This window comes from Giraffa tippelskirchi, chromosome 12 (genome assembly GCF_054371585.1).
Source record: "Giraffa tippelskirchi isolate mGirTip1 chromosome 12, T2T-mGirTip1v1.2.pri, whole genome shotgun sequence".
Lineage (NCBI taxonomy): Eukaryota > Metazoa > Chordata > Mammalia > Artiodactyla > Giraffidae > Giraffa > Giraffa tippelskirchi.
In genome coordinates, this window is record NC_137286.1 from 1,210,588 (window position 1) to 1,234,443 (window position 23,856).

At 65.4% G+C, this 23,856-nt stretch overlaps 1 protein-coding gene across 10 annotated transcripts in view; it reads right to left on the reverse strand.

The window, feature by feature from the left end:
• Window positions 1–2,321: 2,321 nt before the first annotated feature.
• INF2 (inverted formin 2) overlaps window positions 2,322–23,856 on the reverse strand; it is a 28,091-nt gene continuing 6,556 nt past the window's right edge. Inside the window, exons 1-23 of one of the 10 annotated variants that reach the window (XM_081550800.1) lie at window positions 21,112–21,326; window positions 17,844–18,243; window positions 16,555–16,670; window positions 16,321–16,480; window positions 15,868–15,901; window positions 14,923–15,064; window positions 14,023–14,164; window positions 13,157–13,849; window positions 12,610–12,755; window positions 12,472–12,533; window positions 11,778–11,880; window positions 11,598–11,683; window positions 10,990–11,090; window positions 9,995–10,065; window positions 9,792–9,899; window positions 9,423–9,493; window positions 8,627–8,747; window positions 8,039–8,203; window positions 7,828–7,930; window positions 7,509–7,670; window positions 6,251–6,889; window positions 5,791–5,847; window positions 2,322–3,224 (exon numbers count right to left, since the gene is read on the reverse strand). In XM_081550800.1, coding sequence (XP_081406926.1) covers window positions 5,792–5,847; window positions 6,251–6,889; window positions 7,509–7,670; window positions 7,828–7,930; window positions 8,039–8,203; window positions 8,627–8,747; window positions 9,423–9,493; window positions 9,792–9,899; window positions 9,995–10,065; window positions 10,990–11,090; window positions 11,598–11,683; window positions 11,778–11,880; window positions 12,472–12,533; window positions 12,610–12,755; window positions 13,157–13,849; window positions 14,023–14,164; window positions 14,923–15,064; window positions 15,868–15,901; window positions 16,321–16,480; window positions 16,555–16,670; window positions 17,844–18,243; window positions 21,112–21,198 — 3,768 coding nt within the window. In that variant the 5' untranslated portion in view covers window positions 21,199–21,326 and the 3' untranslated portion in view covers window positions 2,322–3,224; window position 5,791. Of the gene's footprint in view, window positions 3,225–5,790; window positions 5,848–6,250; window positions 6,890–7,508; window positions 7,671–7,827; window positions 7,931–8,038; window positions 8,204–8,626; window positions 8,748–9,422; window positions 9,494–9,791; window positions 9,900–9,994; window positions 10,066–10,989; window positions 11,091–11,597; window positions 11,684–11,777; window positions 11,881–12,471; window positions 12,534–12,609; window positions 12,756–13,156; window positions 13,850–14,022; window positions 14,165–14,922; window positions 15,291–15,867; window positions 15,902–16,298; window positions 16,481–16,554; window positions 16,671–17,843; window positions 18,244–21,111; window positions 21,327–23,856 lie in introns of those variants that run through there. The other 9 variants (XM_081550798.1, XR_014071422.1, XM_081550803.1 and 6 more) reach the window with 9 other exon arrangements.

The window sequence follows — 23,856 nt, forward strand, 5'->3', positions numbered from 1 at the left end:
ACTGGGCGCCCAGAGACGGTGCACGTGCTCTGCTGGGCTCCCGTGTTCCCGGCTGAGTGCACTGCCTGCCCTACTTTGCAGCCCACACACCCTAGGTGGACTTGGGCTTGGACATGACTGGCCCTACAGGTCATAGAAGCGCCAGGGTAGGCCCCTGGGGATAGGGGTGGTCTATGAGGCCCCTGTCCCAGGGCTGGGAACCAGTACCTCTAGTTCCTTTCCTGGGGGACTCTTGGTATGGAGGAGCCTGGAGTCTGCCGGCCGGCCTCTGCCCAGGTCTCAGAGAGCCACCGAGCTCCCTGGGCTCCCAGGCCGAGGCAGGGGGAGTCCTGACATTCGTGGGGGGTTAGTGATTCAAGCCCGGGAGGGGGGTGCTGCGCCGCACCCCCAGCCTCCCCCTCCCTCCCCCCTCCCTCCCCCTCCCTCCCCCCTCCCTCCCCCCTCCCTCCCCCTCCCTCCCCCTCCCTCCCCCCTCCCTCCCCCCTCCCCATCCTCCTCCCCTGGGCTCCTGGGCAGAGCCAGGCTCCGACCCTGGGCAGGTCGCTTGGCCCCTGTGTCCGAGTCCCTCTTCTCTCACACGGGGACACCATGGGTTACAAGTCGGGTGCCAGGCCTCCCTCGGTGATAGTGACGGGACGGGCGATGCTCCTACCCCCCACCCCCGAGCCGCCCGCTCTGGGAATCCGCCGGAGCAGCGAGGGTGGGCGAGCCGCGGGGCGCGGCCGGGGGCGCAGGGTTTCGGGGAGTGAGGGCGTGGGAGGCGGGCCGTGTCCCTGCTGAGGAGGCGGGACTGCGGTGGGAGGGACCAAGGGGGTGGGCGGGGCGGGAGGGGTGGGGGTCTCCTCTTTGTCTCCGGATGCGGGGGTGGGTGGAGCCTCAGGATGCCCACCCGGAGCCTGGAGAGGGATTCGCTGACGTCACCTTTAGCGGGGAGGCGGTGGGGTGCTTTCCTGCCCATCACTGGTGCTGAAGGGCCCACGCGGGCACTGCTGGCCCAGAGCCCTGCCTGGGGGAGACCCGGGGCTCCGGGCCAGCAGGTGTGAGATGGAGGCCTGGGGAGGCCAAGGGAGTGCCATGGGAGTTCAGACAGGCTCCGCAGAGCCAGGTGCTGGCTGAGGCGCCCGCTCCCCCAGGCCCCGGTCTATAAATAGCCAGCATGCCTGGGGGTGGGGGGAGTTGGGCTTTTCTATAAACAGCCCTGTCCAAGCCCTGCAGCTGGGGCTGGGCCAGTCACACGGCCCAGCCGGAATTAGAACACTACCCCCAGAAGCCCTGCAGGCAGCAGGCCTGTCCCCAAAGTGGGGGCAGCACAAGGCTCGGGGCTTGGGGGGCCCCCTGTGTGACCTCACTCCACACCGCACACGGTGCCCCAGGACACACACCTCTGAATCTGAAACAGGGCACCAGCAGGAATGAACACTGGGGCAGACGCTTTGGAACACAGTTTGGCAGTTTCTTAAAAAGTTGAATATAAAACTTGGCATGTGACCCAGCCATTCTTGTCCTAGGAATCTGTCCCTGAACAATGAAGACGGACGTGCAGAACACAGACTGTCACAGCGGCGTGGCTCCCAGAGCCTCGCATGGAGACTCCCAGAGCCTCGCATGGAGACTGCCCGAGTGTCCACGGGCAGGAGAATGGACGGACAGAATGTGGTCTGTCTGTAGACCAGAACGCCCCTCAGACACGTGAAAGAAAGGGGTCCTGACACACTCCGCACAGCTGAGTCTCCAGGTCACGCTAGGTGAAGTGAGCCCACTATAGAAGGCCATGTGCCGTCTGATTCCACTCAAGTGAAACATCTACGGAAGGTCAACTCATAGCAACAGAAGGCAGTGCGGTGGCTGCTGGGGCTGCAGGGAGGGGCAGCGCAGGAGCTTCAGGGGGAGGACGGAAATATTCCAACAGGAGATCGTGACGACTGCACGACCTTGTGAATCTGCTGAAAAGGCAGCTGCGTTACACACACTTACAGCGGGGAACGTTTACACGTGTAAGTTACGGCCCCATGGAGCTACCTGTGTCTCACCCCGTGGTGCTGGCGTCTGCTTACCGTCTGCCCTGCCTCTCTCCCAGGTCTCTGTGGGGGCAGGGAGGGCCCCTAGGGATCCACCCCCCGATCCAGCTATCCACACAGCCACCTTCCTGCTAACACAGCCACCCACCCACCCATCTGTCCATCATCCATCCACCCACCCATCTGTCCATCATCAATCCATCCACCCACCCATCTGTCCATCATCAATCCATCCACCCACATCATCACAGCCGTTGTGACCACACCACATTCACCCATGACTTGTAAACACATCATAGTCCCTGCTGGGCTAGCCTTGTTCTTTATTGGCCAAAGTTTCTCCAGTCTCGTTAGCACACACAGAGGGTGGGGCCAGTGCAAGGGGCCCACAGTGAGGAGAGATGGCAGCCCCTCTGGCCCCTTGGCCTGGATCCTGGCCTCCCCTCGGCCCAGCGCTGTTCAGAGAAGGGGGCAGCAGCTGCAGACCGGGTATCTTGTTGACAAGAGACCCCAAGGGCAGCCCCCTCCCCACCTCAGGGCTGGAGGTATGAGGATGGGTGCCGACTCCACAGGGTTCCCCCTCTGCTGAGTAGAGGAACCCTAGCCCTCCTGTGCACGGCCAGACAGCCTGCCTCTACCCGAAGGCCTTGGGTCTTCTCACCCACCTACCTATCCCCAACTCGGCCACACAAAACAGTAGAAACCCATAAATCATCCCACTTCAGTTAAAAACAACGGCTCCAGCCCAACTGAATAAGCTGGGGGCAGAGCGGTGGCGCGGCAGCTCCAGTCCCCCCTGGCTCCGTCGCTTCGGGGGGAGGTCTGTGAGGGCCTGTCCTCAGCGGAATCTGGGAGCCAGGTCACAAGCTCGGGGTGCCCTGGACACAGCCACCTGACCCCGCCCCCCAGGTGGCTGGGTGGGGGCCATGGTACATGCGGTGTGGGGTTGGGGTCGGGCATTTAGAAAGCAGACCACGAGGGCAGGGGCGTGCAGGCAGGCCAGGGAGGCCGGGCCCCAGTGCCCGTGGGGGTCCTGGCCTCGACAGCCCGAGGCTCCGAGAGGCCGTGGCGCGGACCGGGTAAGGCACGGAGTTTGGGTTTCCCAGGGGCTGGCCCCAGCCTGGCCCGGGAGGGCCCCCGCCCAGCAACTCGTCCGGCAGCCCTGCTGCGGGTCCTCTCACTTGGCTCTGGACCTGGGCCTGAGGCCTGTGGGGAGAGGAGAGGAGGTGGTCAGGGCAGCCTGGCCAGGGGCCGCGGCACGGTGCCCACCTGAGTCCCCAGGCCCTGCCGTCCGCTTGTCACCCTTGCCCAGTGGGCAGCACTGCGTGTCCCGAGGTCCACTCTGACCACAGGCCCTTTCTCTGGAGCAGCGAGGCTCACCCAGGCGGCAGGAGCCTGGGGACTCCCAGCAGGCTGGCTCCTGTCCACCCGTCCGGCCCAGTGTCACCAGGCTGGCTTCTCGCCTCTGAGACGGGCGGGCGGGGTCTCCGCGGCACTCCTTCCCCGAGTCCCACCCGTCCACACTCTGGCCCCGCTGTTGTCGGCTCTCCCTGGGGCTCCCTCGGTCACTTCCCCACCAGCCCCTCGGTGGGGGCCTCCTGCGGTCTTTCTGCTCCATCCTCAGCGCACCAGCACCCCCCACCCCCAATTCCGGCTCCTGCCCCCCTGCCGGGCCCCTGTGCACCCAGTGCCCTCCACGCTCTCGAGTCCGGGGGCCCTTGCCTGGCTGTTCCCCCCAAAGGCCCTGCCCTCACGGCCACCTCGGAGCCAGGCAGCATGGGGCGTGGGCACCGGTGCCCGCAAGAGACACGATGAAGACAACCGGGGCAGAAGCGGCCGGTCCGGGGCTCCCGCCCCACGAGGGACTGGCAGGAGGGCCCGGCCGATGGAGGGGGCGGGGCTGTGCTTAAGAAAGGACCCAAGGAGGCGGCCTGATGCCACTCATCCCGCGGGCACGGGAGCACTGTCCCCGACACCGCCCAGCAGGGAGAGGGCAGCAGGGAAGCTTGTGGGAGGAAGGATGCAACAGAGGCCCAAGTGCAGACCGAGGGTCGTCCCCCGGCCTCACCCACCGGCTGCCCACTCGTCCCAGAGTGAAAGCCCCACTCAGGCAGCGGAGGGTCCGCCAAAACCACCAGCCGACCTTGCACTTGGCGTCCATGCCACGGAGCACGGGGCAGCTGGGGCTCTGGGGAGGGCTCCCGTCACTGGGTGTGGGTCCTGCCCTCGACACAATCTGGGCCCGGCGGGGGACGAACAGGATGCCCCCAAAGTGACTTGTGTCTACAGCGTCACACAAGACGGGGGACTGGGTGTGCGGTCCCAGCAGGACCTCGGTCCAGAAAAGCAAAGCAACGGCCCCAATGGGCAGACGGAGACACGGGGCTGCCCTGGGACGAGGGGCCGCAGGGGAGGCCGGCTCACCGTCCAGGTATGTGGGGGGGACAGCCCTGACCTGGGGACCAGGGATGAGCGCAGGGGTGGGGTGTCCTGACGATTCAAATTTGTCTGTGAAGTTGCGTGGGGAGGGGGTGTAGTGGGGGAAGGAAGCAGATGTTAGCAGTTTTCCTATATTTTGCATGTTTTTGAAATTTCAAGGTGAAGAATTGATGGTGTTCACTGGGACCTCCTCGCAAATTTTCCTTCAAGTTGAGGTTTTTTTCCAAACAAAAAGCTGGGGAGATAAAGAGGAGAGGCCCTTCCTCCCCTCCTAACCCGGGGATGAAGGGCCCACAGGGGCTGGGTGGGGGCGGGGGAGCTCGAGGGAGCTCAGACCCCACACTGGGGTCAGTGGTCTTCGGTGTGGCTGCTGTCCCCAGGCCCACAGACCGCGCCCCCCCGAGGTCCCCCACACACAGGGCCAGCAGCTGGGGCTGCAAGGCTAGATCCTGGCCTCGAGGGACGTGCAGGGCTCCTGTAAAGTGAAGGCGGCTGTCAGAGTGCAGAGCCCAGCTCGGAACCCCCCAGGGGCGAACCCTGGAGCAGAGGGAAAGCTGGGCCCGGCAGTGAGGAGAAACAGGGGTCAGAGCTGCCCCGGACCGCATCCCTGCCCTGGCCTCCAGCACCTGCTGGACCACGCCTCAAGTCCAGCGGGGGGAGGTGCATGGTGAACCAGGACCCCTCGTGCAGCTCCTGACCCCGCAGGGCTCCCAGTCCCCGCATCCGGTCACGGTCCACAGCCCAGGCCGGGGCGCGGCGAGGACCTAGGCCCGTTGCTCTGGTCACACCTGTGAGCCTCGTCCAAGACCCCGACTGTCCCACCCCCTTCCAGGGGTCCTGGGAGGCACCTACAGACCCTCTCCCTAGGTCTCCTCTCCCCTAGAAAGAGGAGGCCTGAGCACCCCCTGCAGGGGGGGCAGCCTGCCTGTCCCTGGCAGTGGCCCCTGGGGTCTTCGCTGTCCCTCGCTGGCTCCCTGGGGATGCGTGTGGCTCGCACCAGGGCCAGAGGAGGGTGCCCTGAGGACAGACTCAGGGAAAGGGGACGCCTTGGGGGTGGGAGTGAGCCAGACACTCAGGCAGGAGGACCTCGCTTCCACCCTCAGGGCCCTGGAGCCCCGTTCACCCGTCTGCAAGGCAGCAGAGGCTCTGAGACTGCAGCTGCCCCAGGAAGAGACAAGAGACACAGCTAAGCGAGGCTCTGAGAGGGCAGGAGGGGAAGCCGGGCGCCAGGAGGGTCCCGGGGAGGGCTGGGGGAAGCGGGTTAGTTCAGGAGGGCTGGCGCGGGCCTGCCCCTACCGCCACCGTTAGTGCTGAGCGCCAGGCGGGCACCTACCTCACTGGATCACACAGAGCCTTTTTGTTTTATTATCGTCAGGTTCGGGGGCAACCTCTGCTTCCAAATAAAAGAAACGCGCTCAACAGTTCGTCCCTCACGAGCGACCCTGGACTCAGAGTCGGGGCTGGGGCTGCATGGACACTGAGCCGAAGCGCAGCCGTGCCCCACGCCCCCGCCACGCCCAGCTGGAGCTGGCATCACCAGGCAGAGGTAGTGGGTTAGAGGTGCAGCTGCCGCCCTCCCGGTGCAGAGGCGCTCCTGTCTCCTTTGTGGCAGGACCCAGAGGGCCGGGGAACCGCTCACTCCCGGGGGCAGCAGCCGGCCTCGGCGGGGAGGCTCAGGGCCCCGGCGGGGAACGGACGAGCTCGGACCATGTGTCGATGCCCCCAGCCCTGCTGACTCGCCCGCCCGGTACCCCTGCTCCGCAGGACGGGGAGGGATAGGGGGCCTGAGTTACCTTCCTGGTTCCTGGAGGGCCGCTTCTTCCTTCGTTTGCCTGTGCCCTTCGACGTCCGGCCCTGAGCCCTGGGGAGGGTGCTAGACCCCGACGAGTCGGTCACGGTGTCCTCGGAGAAGGACCTGTCCAGGGAGGTGTCCAGCGCGGAGTCCGGGGCCGTGAGCTCCCCTTCCTCGTCCTCGTCAGGGCCCGCAGCGGGGAGGCCAGCGTGGCGGCCGTGGGCAGCTGCGTCCTCCGGGCCCTCACCTGTGCTGTCGGCCTCGGCCTGGCGGGCCCCCAGCGGGGCCGCGGGCTCCTCAGTGTCTTGGCTCAGACCCACGGCTTTGGGGGGCTTGTCGCTGGAGAAGTCGAGGGGCTTCAGTGCTTGAGCATCTCCCAGTACCACTGGCCAGGCCCCTGCAGGGGGCTGGGGGCCCTGGGGGTCCTCTGTGGGCAGGAAATCACTGGCATCTGTGTACCAGGAAGAGCGCCTCTCCAGGGCCCCAGGGCCACCTGTCTCTGATGAGTCTCCAGTGGGCTGGAAGCTGTTGGGAGCAGCATCCGCGAGGTCCCAGCCCCGGGGCTCCCTGCCGGCTGCAGTGTCCAGACCAGGCTCAGAGGTTGGGGGGCTGGTACCTCTCACGGGGTCCTTGGTGGTGGCTGTGGATGAAGTACTCATCAGTGGAGGGCGCAGGGGTGTGGGCCCCACCCCAAGTGATCCCAATCCCCAGGGCCCTGCTCAGGACATCTCAGGTCAATACCACCGGTCCTGCGAAGCCCCCTCCCTGGGAAGCCTTCCCTGGTGGTCTAGTGGGTTTCCACAGGGCAGGCCTGGGCCCTGGTGTCCACGGTCTATAGCCATTGTGGGGGATCAGGGCACACCAGGCCCATGGCGATGACATATGTCACCGCTGCCCCCAGAGCCCCCAAGGCAGCCTGCCCAGGAGTGGAGGGTCCCACCCCAGGGCCTCATCCTGCCTCCCTCAGCCACCTCAGAGCCCCTCTGAGCCCCAGGGCATGTGTCAACCAGCCCATTGGCCCAGCTCTCCCGCCCTCCTGGGGACTGAACGAACGGCTGTCACAGCATCCAGGGAACCCTCTGCTGCAGCAGAGATGTGTGCAAGGATCACGGGGGTGAGGTGTGCCTTATCTCAGGGCAACAGGGGAGAGGGGCGGGCTCTCCTGTGCAATCAAGGAGGGCTTGCTGGAGGAAGGGAGGCGCTAGGCTGCAAGGATGGTGGGAAGAGAAGGGTGACAGGGAGGTGGTAGAGGGTCTCACCAGGTGCCTCGTTCCTCGGGGGGTCTGTGGCGGCTGTCCTGCTGGCCGCCTCTGTGTCCCCTCGGCCACGGGCGGTCTTACGCAGCTGGAAGCCCTTCCTGATGTCAGCCAGCAGGGCGTCGATGACACACACCTCTTCCTGCTTCCCGCCTCCCCTCCTGGCTGAGGAGCCCAGAGACCCTCAGGGACCCTGCTCAGGGTCCCCAGAGCCCCCGCGAGGGAGGGATGGTGCTACTTCGACCGAGGAGGGAGGAAAGGCCACAGCCCAGACTGGGTGGTCCCTAGCCCCCCGCCCCCCCCGTTCCCCAGCTCGCCTCACCGGCCTTCCCGCCCTCGCCCCGCGGCCTGCGGGCCTCCTCCTCCGCCAGCTGCTGCTTCCTCCTCTCAGCCTTGGCCGCCTGTTCCTTCCGGTCCTTGTTCTCCTGAGGGATGGACGTAGCCCGTGACCCCAGGCCTCTGGCACCCCAATTCCGCCTGCCCTGCTCGGGGACAGCAGGGGCCGCAAACCCACCACACATCCTCCCACCCACCTTCAGGGCGCGGAGGAAGAGGTCCCGGAAGGTCTTCATGGTGCTGAGCGTGTCCTCCAGGGACAGCTGCTGGGCGTCCTCGCACAGGTAGCTGGCCAGCTCCAACTGCTTCTGCTCGATGGCCTGGAACACCTCCTCCAGCGCCTGCGAGTCCGTGATGCTAGCCTGTGGGGGAAGGGGGGGCGGGGTCAGGGCCTTGTGGTGGGAGGGGTCAGGGGCGGGGTCAGGGCCTGCAGAGGGTCAAGGGGCGGGGTCAGGGCCCCACCCACTGTCACAGGAGATGCCTGCGCTGGAGCCTCTGGAGCGCTAGGTGCGGCCACAGCAGGATGGCCACCAGCACAGGCTCTGCAAGCAGTGGTCGCCGGGGTTCTGAGGGCCGGGGGGCTGAGCCCTTCAGCCCAACATCAGGCGAGACCCCTCAGCTGCGGAAACCGCCTGGGGGCCAGGAATAGGGGCTGTTCTCCTGGGGCCCTCGCTCTAGCTCTCTCCTCCCCACGCTCACCTGCCCGGCTTGGGCTCCCACCTTACAGACCCCAGGCCCGGCAGACACCCCAACCCTGGAAAGGGCTGTGTCCGCCCAGCGCTTGCCTGGAGGCGGCGGCTGTACTGCTCCTGCACCTCTGGGATGGAGGAGGACACCTTCCGTTCCATCTCCAGGAGCTTCTTCATGTTGGTGCTGGACTCCGAGTGGATGGCCTCAAGGTTGATCCTGAAGGCGCCAGAGGGCCCGCTGGATCAGTCGAAAGCTGCCGTCCAGCCTTGCTAGGACAGCGGGGCCCCCGGACGGCACACCCTCAGGGACAGTGGCCCCCAACAGCACACTGGCTGCCAGAGGCACGTCAGAGCTCTAGGATGGGCTGAGCAGTGTGGGGTCAAACGCCCACCTGAGAAGGTGCTGGGCTGGTGGTGTCAGGACAGTGACTCTGGCGGCTCAGCCTGTCCTCCTTGCCTGACTCTCTGCAAGGCTCAGTCTCCCCAGGACCAGAGAACCTTCCATGGTGGCATGGAGCCGGGCCGGCCAGTGCTGAGGGTGGACCCTGCCCTCCCAGAGCCGCCCCTGGGCTATGTGATCCCACAGACCTGACCCTACTTCCCGGGGCCTCAGCTTCCCTGCCTGTACAATGGGGGCAGCATGGACATGTCATGAAAGTCAGCCTTGTGAGGAGGCTGTGCTAGACAGCCCCTGGTGTGACCGTGGCCAGGTCACTCCCCTTCCTCCTTGGTCACACAGGGACAGGCCACAGTGGACACAAGGTCCTGTCCCAAAGTGGGATGACTGTCAGGCAACAGATCCAGGCTCCAGGGTGGTGCCCCAGCACGGGAGCAGCCTGGTTGAGCCTGGCCACGCTGCCCAGGGTGTGGGCGGGGGAGGGGAGGCACCTACCCTGCGGCTCGGGCGGGCAGCTCCAGGTCCTGGGGTAGCTGCAGGAGGTCGGGGTGGCTCTCCTCCACTTCCTGCAGCACGATGTGTCCAGTGAGGCCCACTGAGGCCACAAACCCAAGGCTTCCCTGCAAGCCCCACCCTCGGCAGTTCTGGTTCACGTCCCTCGGGAAAACCCCGGCACCTTGAGCCTCCAGGGCCTCCCTTGGGCCTGACTGCGATTCTCACGGTTTTGCTCTCCTGGGGTTGGGGTGGGATGGGGGCTGGTCAGAGTGGGTGCGGGCTGCAGGGCGGGGCAGCGCTGCAAAGGGGAGGCCCGGGGGGCTGGGCGGGGACCCGTGTGCTGCGCCCGGGGAGACCCCCTCCCGGTACCTCCAGCACGTGGTGCAGCAGTGTGACCCGGCTCTGCTGGGACTTGGTCTCTGTGAGCTTCAGCAGCGTGCTCATCTTGAAGCCGTCGGCGTCCCCGGTGTGGCTGCCCTGCGAGGGGAGGGCGGGGAGGGAGTCTCTCGGCCTGGTGGAGGGGCGGGGACGGGGGTCTGGGAGCAGGGGTGGGCTGGGTGCCATCCACTCACGTAGTTGAGGAAGTTCCCGATTTTCAGGATCAGCTGGCAGAAGACGGGCAGCCGGTGACTGGTGAGCAGGCCTGCGGGACAAGGCCCCTTCATGCCTCCCCCTGGCCTGGCCCCCAGGCTCCGCTCAGGGTGGGACAGGGGTGCGGGGCACGAAGGAGGGGCATAGTGGTGGAGCCCCGACCCCAGGAAGCTTGGGGCATGCCAACAGCAGTGCTCCCTGAACCCCACTGCCCGTTCTGTGCGCGAGGACGCTGAGGGGACCTTCTGGGACCTGCGGCGGCCTTGGCTCTCGGCTCTGTGGTGGAGGTGACAGGGACATCCCCGAGTGCAGGCCCAGCAGAACTGGGTCACGCCTTGGCGGCCAGGCTCGTCCATGTCCCTGCCACGTGGCTGTGGTGACTCCCTGGCTCCTTGCTCAGGGAAAGTGGTATGCACGCGCACGTGTGTGTGAAAGCATGTGCACCTGTGTATGTGTGACAGCACATGTATGTACACACCGGCACATATGTACATGTGTGTGAGGGCGTGTTCACGTGAGTGTGTGCATGCACGTGTCTGCATGTGTGCAAAAGCATGTGTACATGTGTGGGAGCGTATGCACATGTGTATATGCATATGTGCATCTGTGTGAGCACATGTATGCACACATGCATGCATGTGGATGTGCACACGTGTGCATGTGAGCGTGCACGTGTAAGACTGTGCATGCACATGTCTGCATGTGTGCAAGTGTGCGAGACCATGTGCATGTGCACATATGTGAGAGTGTGTGGGTGCTTCTAAGCGCATGCACGTGTGTGTGTGTGAATGCATATATATGCGAGAGCATGTGTATGCATGTGTATGGGTGTGTGTGATAGTGTGTACGTGCCCACATGAGACTATGCATGCATGGCACGGACCTCAGGACCGGGAGGTGGTCCGTGGGGAGGGGAAGCTCGGCATGCACAGGTGCCCTCCGGGGCCAGCCCGCCCAGCCCCGCGTTCACACTCACTCTCACAGGCGGCGAGCAGCAGCTGGGCCTTGGGCCGTACCATGTCCAGCACGACAGCCGTGCCCTCGCACAGCAGCATGCACTCGATCCGAAGCTGGTAGCTGGGGCGGCAGAGCAGGAGTTCAGGCTCCAGGGGCCCCCATCCACCTGCCTGGGGCCCGCAGGGTCCTCTCAGCTCGGAGCTACTGGGGGTCTCATGGCCTGGCTTGGTTCAACATGCACATTCCTGGGCCAGGCCCCAGATGAGATCCAGCAGGACTGGGAGGGCCAGCAAGGGCGCTTTGGACAAGCCCCCAGATGCCAAGGACAAGGGCAGTTGCCCTCTGTGGGACAGTCCCCTCCTAGAGCAAAGAGGTCACACAAGAGGGCCTGGGCCAGCCTGCAGGAGGCCACGGAGACCTGCCCACTGCCCATCCCCATGATGTCCCTGGCCTGGAGGAAGGCCTGGACCCCACAGGGCCCCTTGGCTGGGGGCTGCACCAGAGATGTCGGCCCCTACCCTTCACAGAAACCCAGGCGGGGGTCTGCACAGCCCCGCTCTCTGCTCTGGGTCCAGGCCCAATTCCTGCCTTCAACCCGCACCCTTGCCCCCGGGGCTGCCGGCTCACCAGGGGATGCCCAGCATGAGGAGGTAGAACTGGTCGGCGCTGGCGAGCCTGGCCCGGTCCTCCGTGAAGGAGCGCAGGTTCTCGATCTGCAGGAGGCGCCCACATGTGCTCACTGCAGCCTCCTCACAGGCGCAGCTCTGCATGGAGGGGTTCACCTGTCGCCCCCACTTGCTTACTCACCTCGTGCTTCTCCGGAAGGAGCTTGAGGAGCTGCTTGAGGACCTCCACGTCGAACTTGGTGCTGTCCCCTGCCCGGATCATGGCGGTGACCTCCTCGTTGGAGCTGGAGGGGCAAGAGGGTGGGGGTGGCCGAGGATGGCACGAGCCACGGCCCTCGGCCGCCTGGGACGGCCCTGGGCCCACAGCCCCGTGCCAGTCACAGCAGGCTTTCTCCCTCCACCTAGGAAGTCGCAGGGCCAGAGACACAGAGAACGCAGGCCACCTGTCCAGGTTGCAGCTGAATGACGTACTCCCCAGGTGCCCGAGTGCCCCCTGCCTCCTCCTTCCAGGGGGCTGCTCAGGACACAGGGTGAAGGCTCAGTGGTAACCAGTGAGCTCCCGGGCAGGGCACCTGCCGCAAGGAAGCACTCAGGGCAGGGAGGCAGGGCCAGGTCCTCGGCCCGGCATGGCCACCACGGTCTGTGGCTTTAGGGGATCCCTGCCACTCTCTGGGTCTCATATTCCCCAAGGAGGCTGGACTGGTGGTCTCCAGGACCCCCAGCAGGGATCGTTTGCCGCTATTATCCGACTGTCTCCAGTCCCAGGGATGGGATGTGCACGTCCCAGGGCGGCCTGCAGAGGGCACTGCTGAGCCCAAGACGGGCCACGGCAGAGGCTAGGCGTCTGATCCAGGCATGAGATCCTGGAAGCTCACCATTTAAACTGCTTCAGGAAGATGTTGAGGTTCAGGCTCTTTTTGGAGTCCAGAAAAGTGATCTGCAAAACACCCCCAGCCCGTCAGTACCTGGAGGGCGGCCACGGAGCCCTGTCCGAGCCCCGGCCCCATCCCTACCTCCTTGGGCTCCTTCCTGGCCGGGGCCACCGCCTGCTCCTTGGGTTTGGCCGTGGGGAAGGAGAACAGCCGCTCAATGCTGGAGAAGTCGGGCTCCACCACCTCAGCGTCAGGGCTGCTCAGCGTCGCCCACATGGAGCTGCGTTCTGCGGGGGAGGGGCCGCCAGTCAGGCTCAGCCTGACCCTGAAGTCCTGGGGCAGGTGGTACAGGCTGGAGGGCTGGCAGGGGGGCCCTGCCTGGGGCCCAGCCCAGGGCAAGCATACAGCAGGCACTTAATAAATGCCCAGCCAAAGAAGCCCTCCAGCTGATGCCATGTTGGGCATGGGCGTGCGGGTGCCCAGGCTGGCCGGCGACCTGGCCTCCAGCCACCCTTGGCTTTGACCTTCTCTCAGGTCAGCACGCCCAGCCCCTAGGGTGCACGCAGGGGCCCAGCAGCAGAGACACGCCAGCCTACAGGGGCCCTGTGGGAGCACAGGGGCCCAAGGGGCCACCCCTGACCTGTCCCCGTCTCCTGCCCCGGGAGGGGACCTGGGAGCCGGGCCTCACCGCGGGCCACACTGGAGGGCAGCTTCTGCCAGTTCAGCTTCTTCATGCGCACAGCGGGAGGGTTCACACGCCGGTGGCGGGGGACCCAGGCTGAGCCCAGGCCGCCATCCACCTGGGCCACGATGATCTCCTCCACACCGCCTGTGGCAGGGGGCCCGGGGATGCCGGGCAGGGGCGGCGGTGGGGGCGGGCCCCCCAGGCCCGTGAGGGGCGGTGGGGGCGGCGGTGGGGGCGGGCCCCCCAGGCCTGGGAGGGGCGGTGGGGGCGGTATGGTCCCAGCAGAGCTCGGCAGTGGGGGTGGCGGGGGCAGCGGGGGTGAGAAGGATGCAGCCCCCAGGCTAGGCAAGGGCGGGGGTGGTGGTGGGGGTGGTGGCGGGGGAAGGGGTGCAGTCGCAGGGCCAGGGAGGGGGGGCGCCGGCGGGGGGCGCTCCAGCTGCTCCGGGGCTGTTGGCTGTGGTTCCGTCCTGCACTCGCCCTGGACGCTGGGGACGAGCGGGCTTGCGAGGGTCGCGGCTCGGTGCTGGCCCCCCAGGCCTGCCGTCGGGGCACCAGAGTTTTGCAGGGAGCTGCCCCTTTGGCTCTGGCCAAGGTCGGCCTGGGTGCTCTTGTGGGCCTTGTCCAGGGAGCGGGGGCGGGGCCGCCCCTTGATGGACAGGAGGCGTTCAACCATCTCCTCCAGGGTGCACTCCTGGGCTGGGGTGGGGAGGTCCGGGGTCAGCACGGGTGGCAGGGGCTGAGGCTGGCCTCTTCCACCCGCAGGCCGAGAACCCCGTGTCTGCCCACCAGGCTGGGGTAGGTGAGGCGGATGCAGACTGGGGCTGCGGGCACGGTGCTCCTCGGCCAGCCCGCCCGCCCCGCCCGCTCACCGTCAGTGGCCAGGAGCACCGCCCGGTTCACCAGGCTCTCCAGGGCCTCCCAGAGCAGCTGGCTGGAGCGGAGGCTGGGCTCCAGGTGCAGGAGGCCCTGCAGCACGGACAGCAGGTGGACGGATGCCGGGGAGCAGCTCACCTGGGCGCGGTGGGCGAGGAGAGCAGGTCAGCGGCCGTCACCTCCCGGGCCGACCACCTGCCTCCCCGCGAGTGTCCACCCGTCACCACCCCACGCCCCCAGTGCTGGTCGTGTCCAGCTCTCTGCAACCCCACGGACTGTAGCCCCTGCCAGGCTCCTCTGTCCATGGGCATTTCCCAGGCAAGAATACTGGAGTGGGTTGCCCAACCCAAGTCTTCTGCACTGCAGGCAGAGTCCTTACCAACTGAGCTACAAGGGGAGCCCTGGTAATGAGCCTGAGTTAGGGCTCCCCGATGGGCACACTGGTGGCATCAGGGGCCGGGTTACCGTGTGGGGGCTGCCCGTGCCCCATGGGGTGTTAGCAGCACCCCCGTCCCCGCCCACTGGAAGCACCCCTGCCCAGGGTGACAGCCCATGTCTCCAGCTGCTTCTGGACGCCCCTGCGGACCTCGGCCCCTGGCTGAGAGCCACCGGGTTTATTGAAGACGGGGCCTGGGCTGGGTTAGAACTCAGCTCCGTCTCAGTCTCTCACTCGTCCCAACGTCCCCTTGGACCACCCCACAGTGGCCGGTCTGCTAGGCCCAGGACTACACAGCCACGTTGTCCTGCTGGGTCCCTCACCCCTCTGGGCTCAGGGGGTGACTCCGGAGCCGCCTGAGGCCCAGCAGGACGGGGTGTGACCGGGGCAGAACACGCAGCCACTTTCGAGCCCTGGGCCCCTCCCCAGAGTCCTGGGAGGCGCTGCCCAGCGTGCGCACCTTGTGGAAGAGGGCGGAGAAGACCTCCTGGTGGCTGTTGATGTCGATGCCACCGAAGGCCCGCAGCAGCTCCTCCTCGTCCTCGGCCTTGGCCTCCCTGAAGGCCTCGAGCTGGATCAGCAGGTCCCCGTCCTCCAGGTCTCTGGGGTGGGTGGTGGGCAGGGGGCCGGGGAGTTCAGCTGGCTGCCCCCCTCCAGCTGCCCCCTCCCTGGACAGACACGCAGACCACCCTGAGCAGGGCCTGTGGCTGCCACAGAGGGGGTGGGGGGCGCTGTGGCCTGTTGGGTGGGCTTCTCCGGTCAGCTCCACACCCCTTGGGACAGGAAGCATGAGTTCTCACACTCGCAGGGAGAGACGGTGCGGCTGTGCTGCATGGGGCGCAGGGCGGAGGGCAGGGGGTCACCAAGGCCTCTGAGGGGCCCGCCGAGCCTCGGCGCCGGCCTGAGCTGGGATGCTGTGCACACCAAGGCCAGCCCTGACTGGTCCTCGCATCCAGCAGGCCTCTCTCCGCTGAGGCCAGCTCAGCACCAGTCACATCGGGTAGGAGCCTCCTCGTGGGGTGGCCCCCCCCTCCCCTTGGGGGAGCGAGGTCCTGGGAAGGACCAGGATGGGGTTCTCAGCTACACGGGGTTCTTTAAACGTCGACTGATAAACAGTGTAAGCGTGTCCTGTGTGATAGCTGGGACACACACTGACAAAACGGCCTGGGTACACTCCAGTTTAACCAGGCGTCCTGTATTAAACCTGGGGACCCTGGTTCTGGGGCAGCTGCTGGCTGCTGGGGGAAATTCCGCAGAATGGCCTGTCCAGCTAGGGATGGCAGGCTGGGTCCTCACTGGGCCTGGCCCAGGACGGGTGGGCCTGTCGGGGCTCCTCTGGGAAGCCGCCTCCCTGCCCGCCTGGAGGTGCTGCTCGGGAGCCAGGGGGAGGGGCGTGGGCACTCACCGCAGCCGCGTCAGGACTTCCAGCAGCTGCAGCCCTGGGAAGGGACAGGCGAGTCACGGCCACGTGGGACACCTTCCCCTCCGCCCTCTCCCCGAGCTTGTGGGGCAGGAGGGGAACCCGCTCCCTCGGGTCGCTGGAGCCATGGGGCTCTGGGAAGACCGCACTGGACACAGGGTGGTGCCCGGTGAGTAGTCACGCCACAGCCATCAGGGCCAGGCCCGGACGTCAGCCAGCCTGCCCGCTTCCACGCGGCAGCCTTACGCCGAGAGCCCTCCAGCGCTACTGTCCAGGGGTCCTGAGGCCCTGCGTTTACCGAAGGGAGTGGGAGGGCAGGAGGCTTCCCAGGCCCAAGCAGAGCCCGTCCCTGGGGTCTGGAGAAGGGCGAGGGGCATCGCCCCAGAAGCGGGCAGCGCAGACCGGGTAGCCAGGGCCCAGCGCGGAGGTCAAGGTTACCGATGAACTCGCTGCGCAGCTGGGCGCGGGCGCGGACGTCCTCAGGGCCAAGGATGATGGCGTTGACCACGCTGAGCAGGGTGGCCACGTAGGGCACGTTGTCACTGTCCGAGAGCTCACTCATGATGACGCTGAAGCGGTATTGCTGGCCGCACACCGTCTGGGGGGGTGGGACGGGGGCAGGGGTCAGCGTGCCCCCGGGCTCCGGCCAGGCCCCCGCCACGCGTGGCTCACCTTGTAATGGTCCAGGGCATCCAGGGTCAGGGCGTGGCCCTCCGGCGAGTAGATGCACAGGGCGGCCAGCAGCTCAAACACCTGCTTCTTGACCATCACATTGGACGTGTCCAGAGCTGCCGGGGGTAGGGGCCTCTCAGAAGGGCTCGGGCCCCCCTCCTCCCAGTCCTGCCCTCCCCCAGCCTGCACCCGCTGCCAGCCCGGGTTCCCACACTGCAGCTGCCAACCTGCTGGGCTGGCAGAGACCAGGGCCCACCACCCACATCAGGCACTGGTCTCTGGACATGCTGGCCACCCCCAGGACCCCTGGAAGGGGTGTGGAGCCTGGCGCAGCCGCAATCACTGGGGTTCTATCCCCGATGGCCCTCAGTTCTAAGTTGGGGGCTCTCTGTGGGCTCTGGGCTCAAGGCCCACACCGGCACCCTCCCAGCGCTGAGCCCAGGTTTTCTCCAAATGTAGAGCAACCGTGTTTGCTCCTTGTCCCCATGGGCCCCTGCTTCCCACCGCATTCCCGGAGCTGGGGAAGTTCTGGGGGTGTCTCTTGGCCGACCCCTCTGAGACTAAAGCACAAAGGACTTCGCAGACGGCAACAGCTGGGCGGTCTCTGGTTCACTTGCCCACACAGGTCTGCCCACCCTGGAGCCCCACACATCAGTGGGAGCAGCCCAGCCTGGAGGGCGGAGCGTGCAGTGACTACTGTCCACCAAGGGCCACCTGGGGTCTCCCCCAGGTTGGGGACCAAGTCTGGCCACAGACTTCTAGAAGACTCCCTAAAAGAGGTGACAGTGAGCTTGAGCTCGGAGGGTGAGCAGGACTCGGCAGGAACACGTGGGCCCCGCAGCCTGAGTGGGGGAGGCGCCCCCTCAGGAGGCCAGTGCAGAGGTGGGGGTGGGGGTGGAGAATGATGCCTGCAGCAGGGCCCAGACCTGAGGAGCTGAGCTCTGGCTGAGGCCGAGGAGCTCGAAACCAGGCAGGGTGGAAGGGGGGCCCCTCAGATGGACATGTGTTTCTGATCCAGGTGATTCCGACTGCCACGGTGTGGACGGGGGCCTCAAGGGCAGAGAAGCCTCGGGCTAGGGCAGAGCCTGGACGAGCACCGGGCTGGGCGGAAACGCAGGGGAAGTCAGAGCAGAGCGGGCGACTAGGTGCGGCTGGCGGAGGATCACGGCTGCAGTGTCCTGGCTTCAGACGTGGGCAGACAGGGAAACTGGCTCCCCCTCCAGGAAGCCCCCCTGCCTGCTGGCCGGCCCGCCCCCACCCCCACCCACGCGCGCCCGCCCGGGCCTCACCCAGGGAGAGTTGGCGCACGTAGGCCTGGTTGCTGAGAATGTACTGGATGCCCTCCTGGGAGTTCATGACGGCGCGCACGCAGCTGACACATGTGAGCTGCAGCAGGGCGTCGGCGATGCGGGCCACGCCGCGGCCCGACAGGCGTGCCAGGGCCTCCAGCAGCAGGTCCAGGCCACTCTGCTCCAGGAACTGCACCATCCAGCCGCCGTCGCTGCGCTCCAGCCGCTTGCGCAGCCCCGAGTAGTTGACCACGGAGGGCACCTGTAGCAGCCGGATGCAGAGCTCGGGCTCGGCGCTCTCCAGGTTGGCCTCCGTGGGGTCCGAGTCCTGCGGCCCCAGCTTCTCCTTCAGCACCGCCCACTTGCGCTGCGCGCCCTCCTTCACCGACATCTTGCTCAACTGCGGGCCGGAGGAGATGGGTGTGAGGCCGGAGCCCACAGGGCACGCGCGGCCCAGCGAGGCGGCGGCAGGCGGGGTCCCCTGCTCTGTGTCCCCACCAGCCGGCCAGGGACCCGCTGTGCTGGCGATCCCTCATCCCGCCAGGCCTGCCGCTGCCCACGGGCGTCCCCTGTGCCCAGCGCCTCTTACACCCATCCCTGTCTCGGTCGCCAGAGCAACCAAGGAGGCCGCACCACTGCCCTCACGGTAGGCACCGAGAGCCCAGGAGGCCTCACTGGCAGGAAGGCCACTGACCCCGTGGTGCTCAGGCAGCAGAAATGGCGTCTCTGGGGCTCCTTCACCTGGCCCCAGGGCGCTCCCCTGCCCAGTGGACAGGCTCAGATGGGGATAATAGGGTGGGCGGGGACAATTCCACACCCGGGGCATTCCAGACTGCCCACGGCACCAGGAATGTGGCTGGCTCCAGGGTCACGTCCAATGCCCACTTGATTCCAGGCAAGACCAGGGCCCTTTGGGGAGCAGCCCTGCCAGGCCCCCGCTTCTGTGGGCCTCACTTTGTCAGCCAGCGTGCAGGGGGCAGGGACCAGCGTCCCCCAGGCCCGGGGCTCTCGGACACTGACCTGGATTCAGCTACAGGGAGTCTGATTGCTGCCCAGAGAACATCCCCCACAGGGTGGGGTTGGCCCAGGCCAGGACATTCGCAAACACTCCCTTCTCAGAACAGAACAGTGGGACAGGCAGGGAGTCTCTCTGTGTCATCACTATAGCCGGTCAAGTCCCTCTCCTGGGGCCCAGAGCTGTGATGTTGGCCCCAACCAGAGCCCCGGGACTGGCCCAGAGGGTCAGAGGTAGCCCAGGCTCTTCTGTGACCATGTATGGTCTTGTATTTAGCGTGTGAGCAGGGCAGCGTGGAGCTGCTGGGCTGGAAGCCCAAGGGGCAGGGCACGGCGACACCACTGCACCTCATGCCGGGGGCCTCACGCTGGCACTGCCCACCCCGACCCCTGACTTCCCACCACACGGAGGGAGATACGCTATGCCCCCCACTTCACAGGAAGGAAATGGAGGCGGCAACCAGGGAAGCCGGGTCATGTGCCCAAGTTCCCAGAGATGGAAATGGCAGAGCGAGGCTGGACCCCAGAAGGTGGCCTGGGGCCCCGGAGAGGCTGGTGCCCACTGTGGCATCTCCCTAAGGGCTGCTAGCCCTGGCCAGTTACGGGGCAGACGCCGGGGACAAGCTGGGGTCATGCAGGAGACAGGCTGAGGGGGCCAACGGCCCAGGTGCCGATGCCGGGCGGGGCTCGGGGTCCCCAGCACTCGCTGCAGTCGCTCCCAGAGGCCCTTCCCCCGCCCCGACCTGGGTGAGCGTCTTGGGTGTCCTCCCTTGTGAATGAGGAGACAGACGGGCCCCTGGGCCGGGCAGCTGACGTCTGTCAAATGGGAGCAGAACTGAAGTTCTGTCCTCAGTCCGACATGAACGATGCCTGTTTCCCTTCCTCCACTGATATGGAGGGATGAACCAGCAGTGGGGAATTTGCTGCAGCAAAAATAAACGTGAGGCTTTTCTTAAATAGAAATGAAACTTTCCTGATAAACAGGGAGAATAAGGAAACAATGAACAGGCTGGGTAAAAAGCGTAAACAGTCCTAAAAGAGTTCAGCTATTCTTTAACTGTTGCTGCTAACAAACACTCGTAGGTAGACTTGTCCTTAGCAGAGCTAATCCTCTCTGACTTCACGTGAACTGTACTCTGTATCAGGCGTTATCCTCCCCCTACACGCTCTTGCTGTTGTTGTTTTAGTCGCTCAGTCGTGTCTGACTCTTTGCAGTCCCATGGACTGTAGCCCGCCTCCTCTGTCCATGGAATTCTCCAGCAAAGAATACTGGAGTGGGTTGCAATTTGCTTCTCCAAGGGATTTTCCTGACCCAGAAATCGAACCCTGGTCTCCTGCCTTGGCAGGTGGATTCTTTATCACTGAGCCACCAGGGAAGCCCCACACCATTCTACATTTCAAAAAGAAGATCAGGAGTCGGTAACTTCAGGGACACCAGACTCGGTGATGTCAGCTGAGTTGCCTGATGTCAGCTGTGACCATTTTGAAACTTTGCAAAAGAAACAAAGAAAAAGGAGAAGCAAATGGCAACCCACTCCAGTATTCTTGCCTGGAAAAGTCCATGGACAGAGGAGCCTGGTGGGCTGCAGTCCCTGCGGTTACATGACTGAGCATGCGCGCATGAGGGTGGAGGGAGAGGGGTTGGTAGCAATAAACTGGTAGAACCGAAAAAAAAAAAAAAAAGGCAAGACCTTCATGAGATTACAAAACGTCTCCCTCTTCCCGAGAGAGGGGGGCAGCGTTTTTGAGGCACTAGCCTACTGTTTCCCTTTTGCCTGGCAAATAGTAAAGCTGCCCTTTTCTCTCTCCACCAAACTCTGTATTTCTGTTCGGCATCGGTGGACAGGGAGCCAAGATTTTGGCAACACCTGAGTTTCCGGAGCCTCCCCCCACCCCACCCTCGGGCCTCCTGGCATTTCAGCAGCCCCTCCTCTGTCTGCAGGGGCTCTCCCACCCCTCATCCTCCCATCTGCCCTGCAGGACCCCTGAGTCCTCCCAGGAGGCAGACTGGCTGGGGGTGGGGAGGGCGCTGACCACTGCACTCCCAGCTCGGGCCCTCTCAGCAGACCCTGGCTGATCTGCTTGTTCTGGCCGAGCTTCAGGTCCGGCTGCTGCAGCAGCTGGGGGGTGGGTGGGGGTTGTGGGGTGTCCTCCAGCCTTCCCCCAGGGGCCCCTGCAGCCTGGGCCCTGTACTATTGTGGCCCACCCCATGACTGCAAGGTTTAACCCACCCTCCAGGCCCCCAGGCACTCACCCAGACACGCAGGACCTTCCGGCTGCCTCTGCCCACCCAGGCTGGGCCCTGCCTCGGGCTGCCCCCCGCACTCCCCTGGCTTCTCATCGCTGCTGCCCACTGAAGCCCCCAGCTGTCCCTCCCCGACAGCCTCACGGTGTGGGGGCGGGGCACTCCCACCAGCACGTGAAGAGCCCGGCAGACAGACAGATAGACCTCCGCACACACTGCCACCAGCCGTGGGTGCTGCTGCTTAAGGAGCACCCAGAGCTGACCCTCCCTTCCTGCCCCCGCCTCCCCTGGCCCGAGTCCCCAGCTGCCTGGCACAGGCTGGGTGGACACAGCAGAACTCTCCCAGGCCAGCACTCTAGCATCCAAGTGTGTCTCCAGCCAAGAGCCCCACGGGTCGCCTGATGCGGAGAAACAAGCTCCCAGAGCCCCCCCCAGGTCACCAGAACTGCCCCTCCGGTGCTGGCCAGTTTTCCCCACACACCCCTAATTCCCCGGGCCACGGGCTCACTGCCCCGAAAGACCCCCCATAGGGGAGCCCCTGGGCCTGAGGGGAGGAGAAGCACAGCTGGTGACCAGCCCGGTCTGCCCACCTGTCCACCTGATCCTAGGCCCTGTGTCCTGCAGCCGAGCTGCCCTGGCTATCCGCCCCCACCGCCCCCACCACGGAGGCACTGAGCCGGTCAGAGAGGGTGCGCAGGGCTCCACTGGCCGTGGCCCACACGGCCCAGCGAGCACGGAGCATCCAGCTGGGAGAGCAAGCTCAGCTAGGGACCCAGAGACTGAAGTGGGTGACTTTTCTCCCTCTGTGATGCCCACCAGGCTGCCAGCCTTGTCCAGGGTCCACCTGGTCAGGCCCCAGGCCAAGGACATCTTCCTAGAAACGTTCCAAGTGCTTTTCAGGATAAAGAGTGAATATATAAATGGGCCTCAGCCAGACTCTGACTCACAGCTGCAGCCACCAGACCAGAACACCCGGCTGTCCCCACAGGAAGCAGCCTGCTCCCTGTGGGCCAGACCTGCAGGACATCAGACCTCTGTCTCTAGCGACAGCCCCGGAAGCCCTACGACCGCCCTGGGACATCCCTGCACGGCCCAGGCTTCATCAGTAACCCACAGCTTCCTGGGTTTTGTCCTCGCTTCCCACTGAGGACCAAGCAGAGAAAGCTGGACAGGATAGGACATCGCCCAGCCATCGCACGGGGGCCCACCTCTCCTCAGCCCTGCAGCCCCCATCAGGACCCGGGAAGCCCCCCTTCTGTAAAGAAGCTTTCTATGCCCAGAAAGTAGTTTAACATAGTAAAACATATTATATAGACAAGTGTGTGTAGGTAGCGTTCTATGTATATAGTAACCACATCGTGGTGATTCCCTGGCTGCTGCAATTCCGAATAAATAGCTTTGCCTGTTCCCTTCTGGGTGGTGACTGAGCATCTCTGCAGGGAACACTGGAGGGACTCAAGGAGGGAACCAACGTTTACCGCTCTCAGGAGCACAGGCTGTGGGCGACGGCCCTTGGAGACAACGCAGGGACCCTGGGTGGGAGGCAGCGAGCCGGAAGGCGGGCTGCAGCAGGTTTTCATACTGAAACTGGGCCCGGTGGGCACAGGGCGAGCGCGCAGGGCTCTCACGGCTGTTGTCATTCAGTCCATGGATTCCTGGCTCTCAGCCTTGACCCTGCTCAGCCCCGGCCTACCCTGCCCACAGGCTCAGCACCCACCCTGCAGGGCGGAGACCGGGGCTCCGAGGGGCGGAGCCGAGGCCCCGGGGGCGGGGCCGCGGTTCTGTTCTGGGCGGGGCCGAGGGGCGGGGCCGCGGTTCTGTTCTGGGCGGGGCCGAGGGGCGGGGCCGCGGCTCTGCTCTGGGCGGGGCCCCAAGCTCGGGAATGTGTTCCCGGCGCTCAGGGCTCCCTCAGGCGAGAGGCGTAGCCAGCCTGCCAAGGGCAGGGCCTGCGCAGGAATTTGGAATCGGCAGCGCAGGCTGAAGAAGTCTGGGGCTCCCAGGAACCAAGTTGAAGAGGCTCAGGCCAGACCCTGTACCTTGGGCAACTGAAAGGTCGGGTGCTTCAGCACCTCTTCTGTCCTCCAAGCAGCCCGCCCCAGCCCCGCACCGAAACTACAACGGACAAAGGGAAGGGCCCTTTGCAGGGAAAGCCCCCGAGGCTCTGACATTAGTGGGATGTTGCCCACAGATCCTCAGCGTTCATCTTTTTTCTTCCGTTAACGTGGGGTGTCCTCTGGGAAGGGGTCATGCCTTCCCGTGCCGACTGGGGCTCTGGAAGACTGGGTCTCCCTGTGAGCTCTCCCAGGGTCCACTCACTGATCTGGGTGTCCTGCTCACTGGCATCACCCAGCCCACACAGATGCCACCTCCTCAGACACCCATCTGGCCCTCCTGCACATGGCCGGCCTGGCATGGGGATGCTGGCTCCTCCACCCCTCATACCTGGGCAGTGGTGCTGACTGACAGGAAGCCATTACCTCTGCCTACAATAATCAAACTGTGTGTGTGTGTGTAGCAGGGGGCAGGGTCAAAGTTGGCGTCCCAGACCCCGAGACCAGCCCCTGCAGATGGAGAGACTGAGCCAGGCAGACACTGAGCTGTGTCCTGGACACACACCGAGCTGCGGCTGGGAGGCCCTGGCGGGGTCCAGGGCCTGCTGGGCTCTGAGCAGCCCGCTGGGTGAGCAGCCCGCTGGGCGAGCAGCCCAGGCACGGGACTGAGCCTCTCACCTTGGGGAGGTGGGTGAGGTTTTCT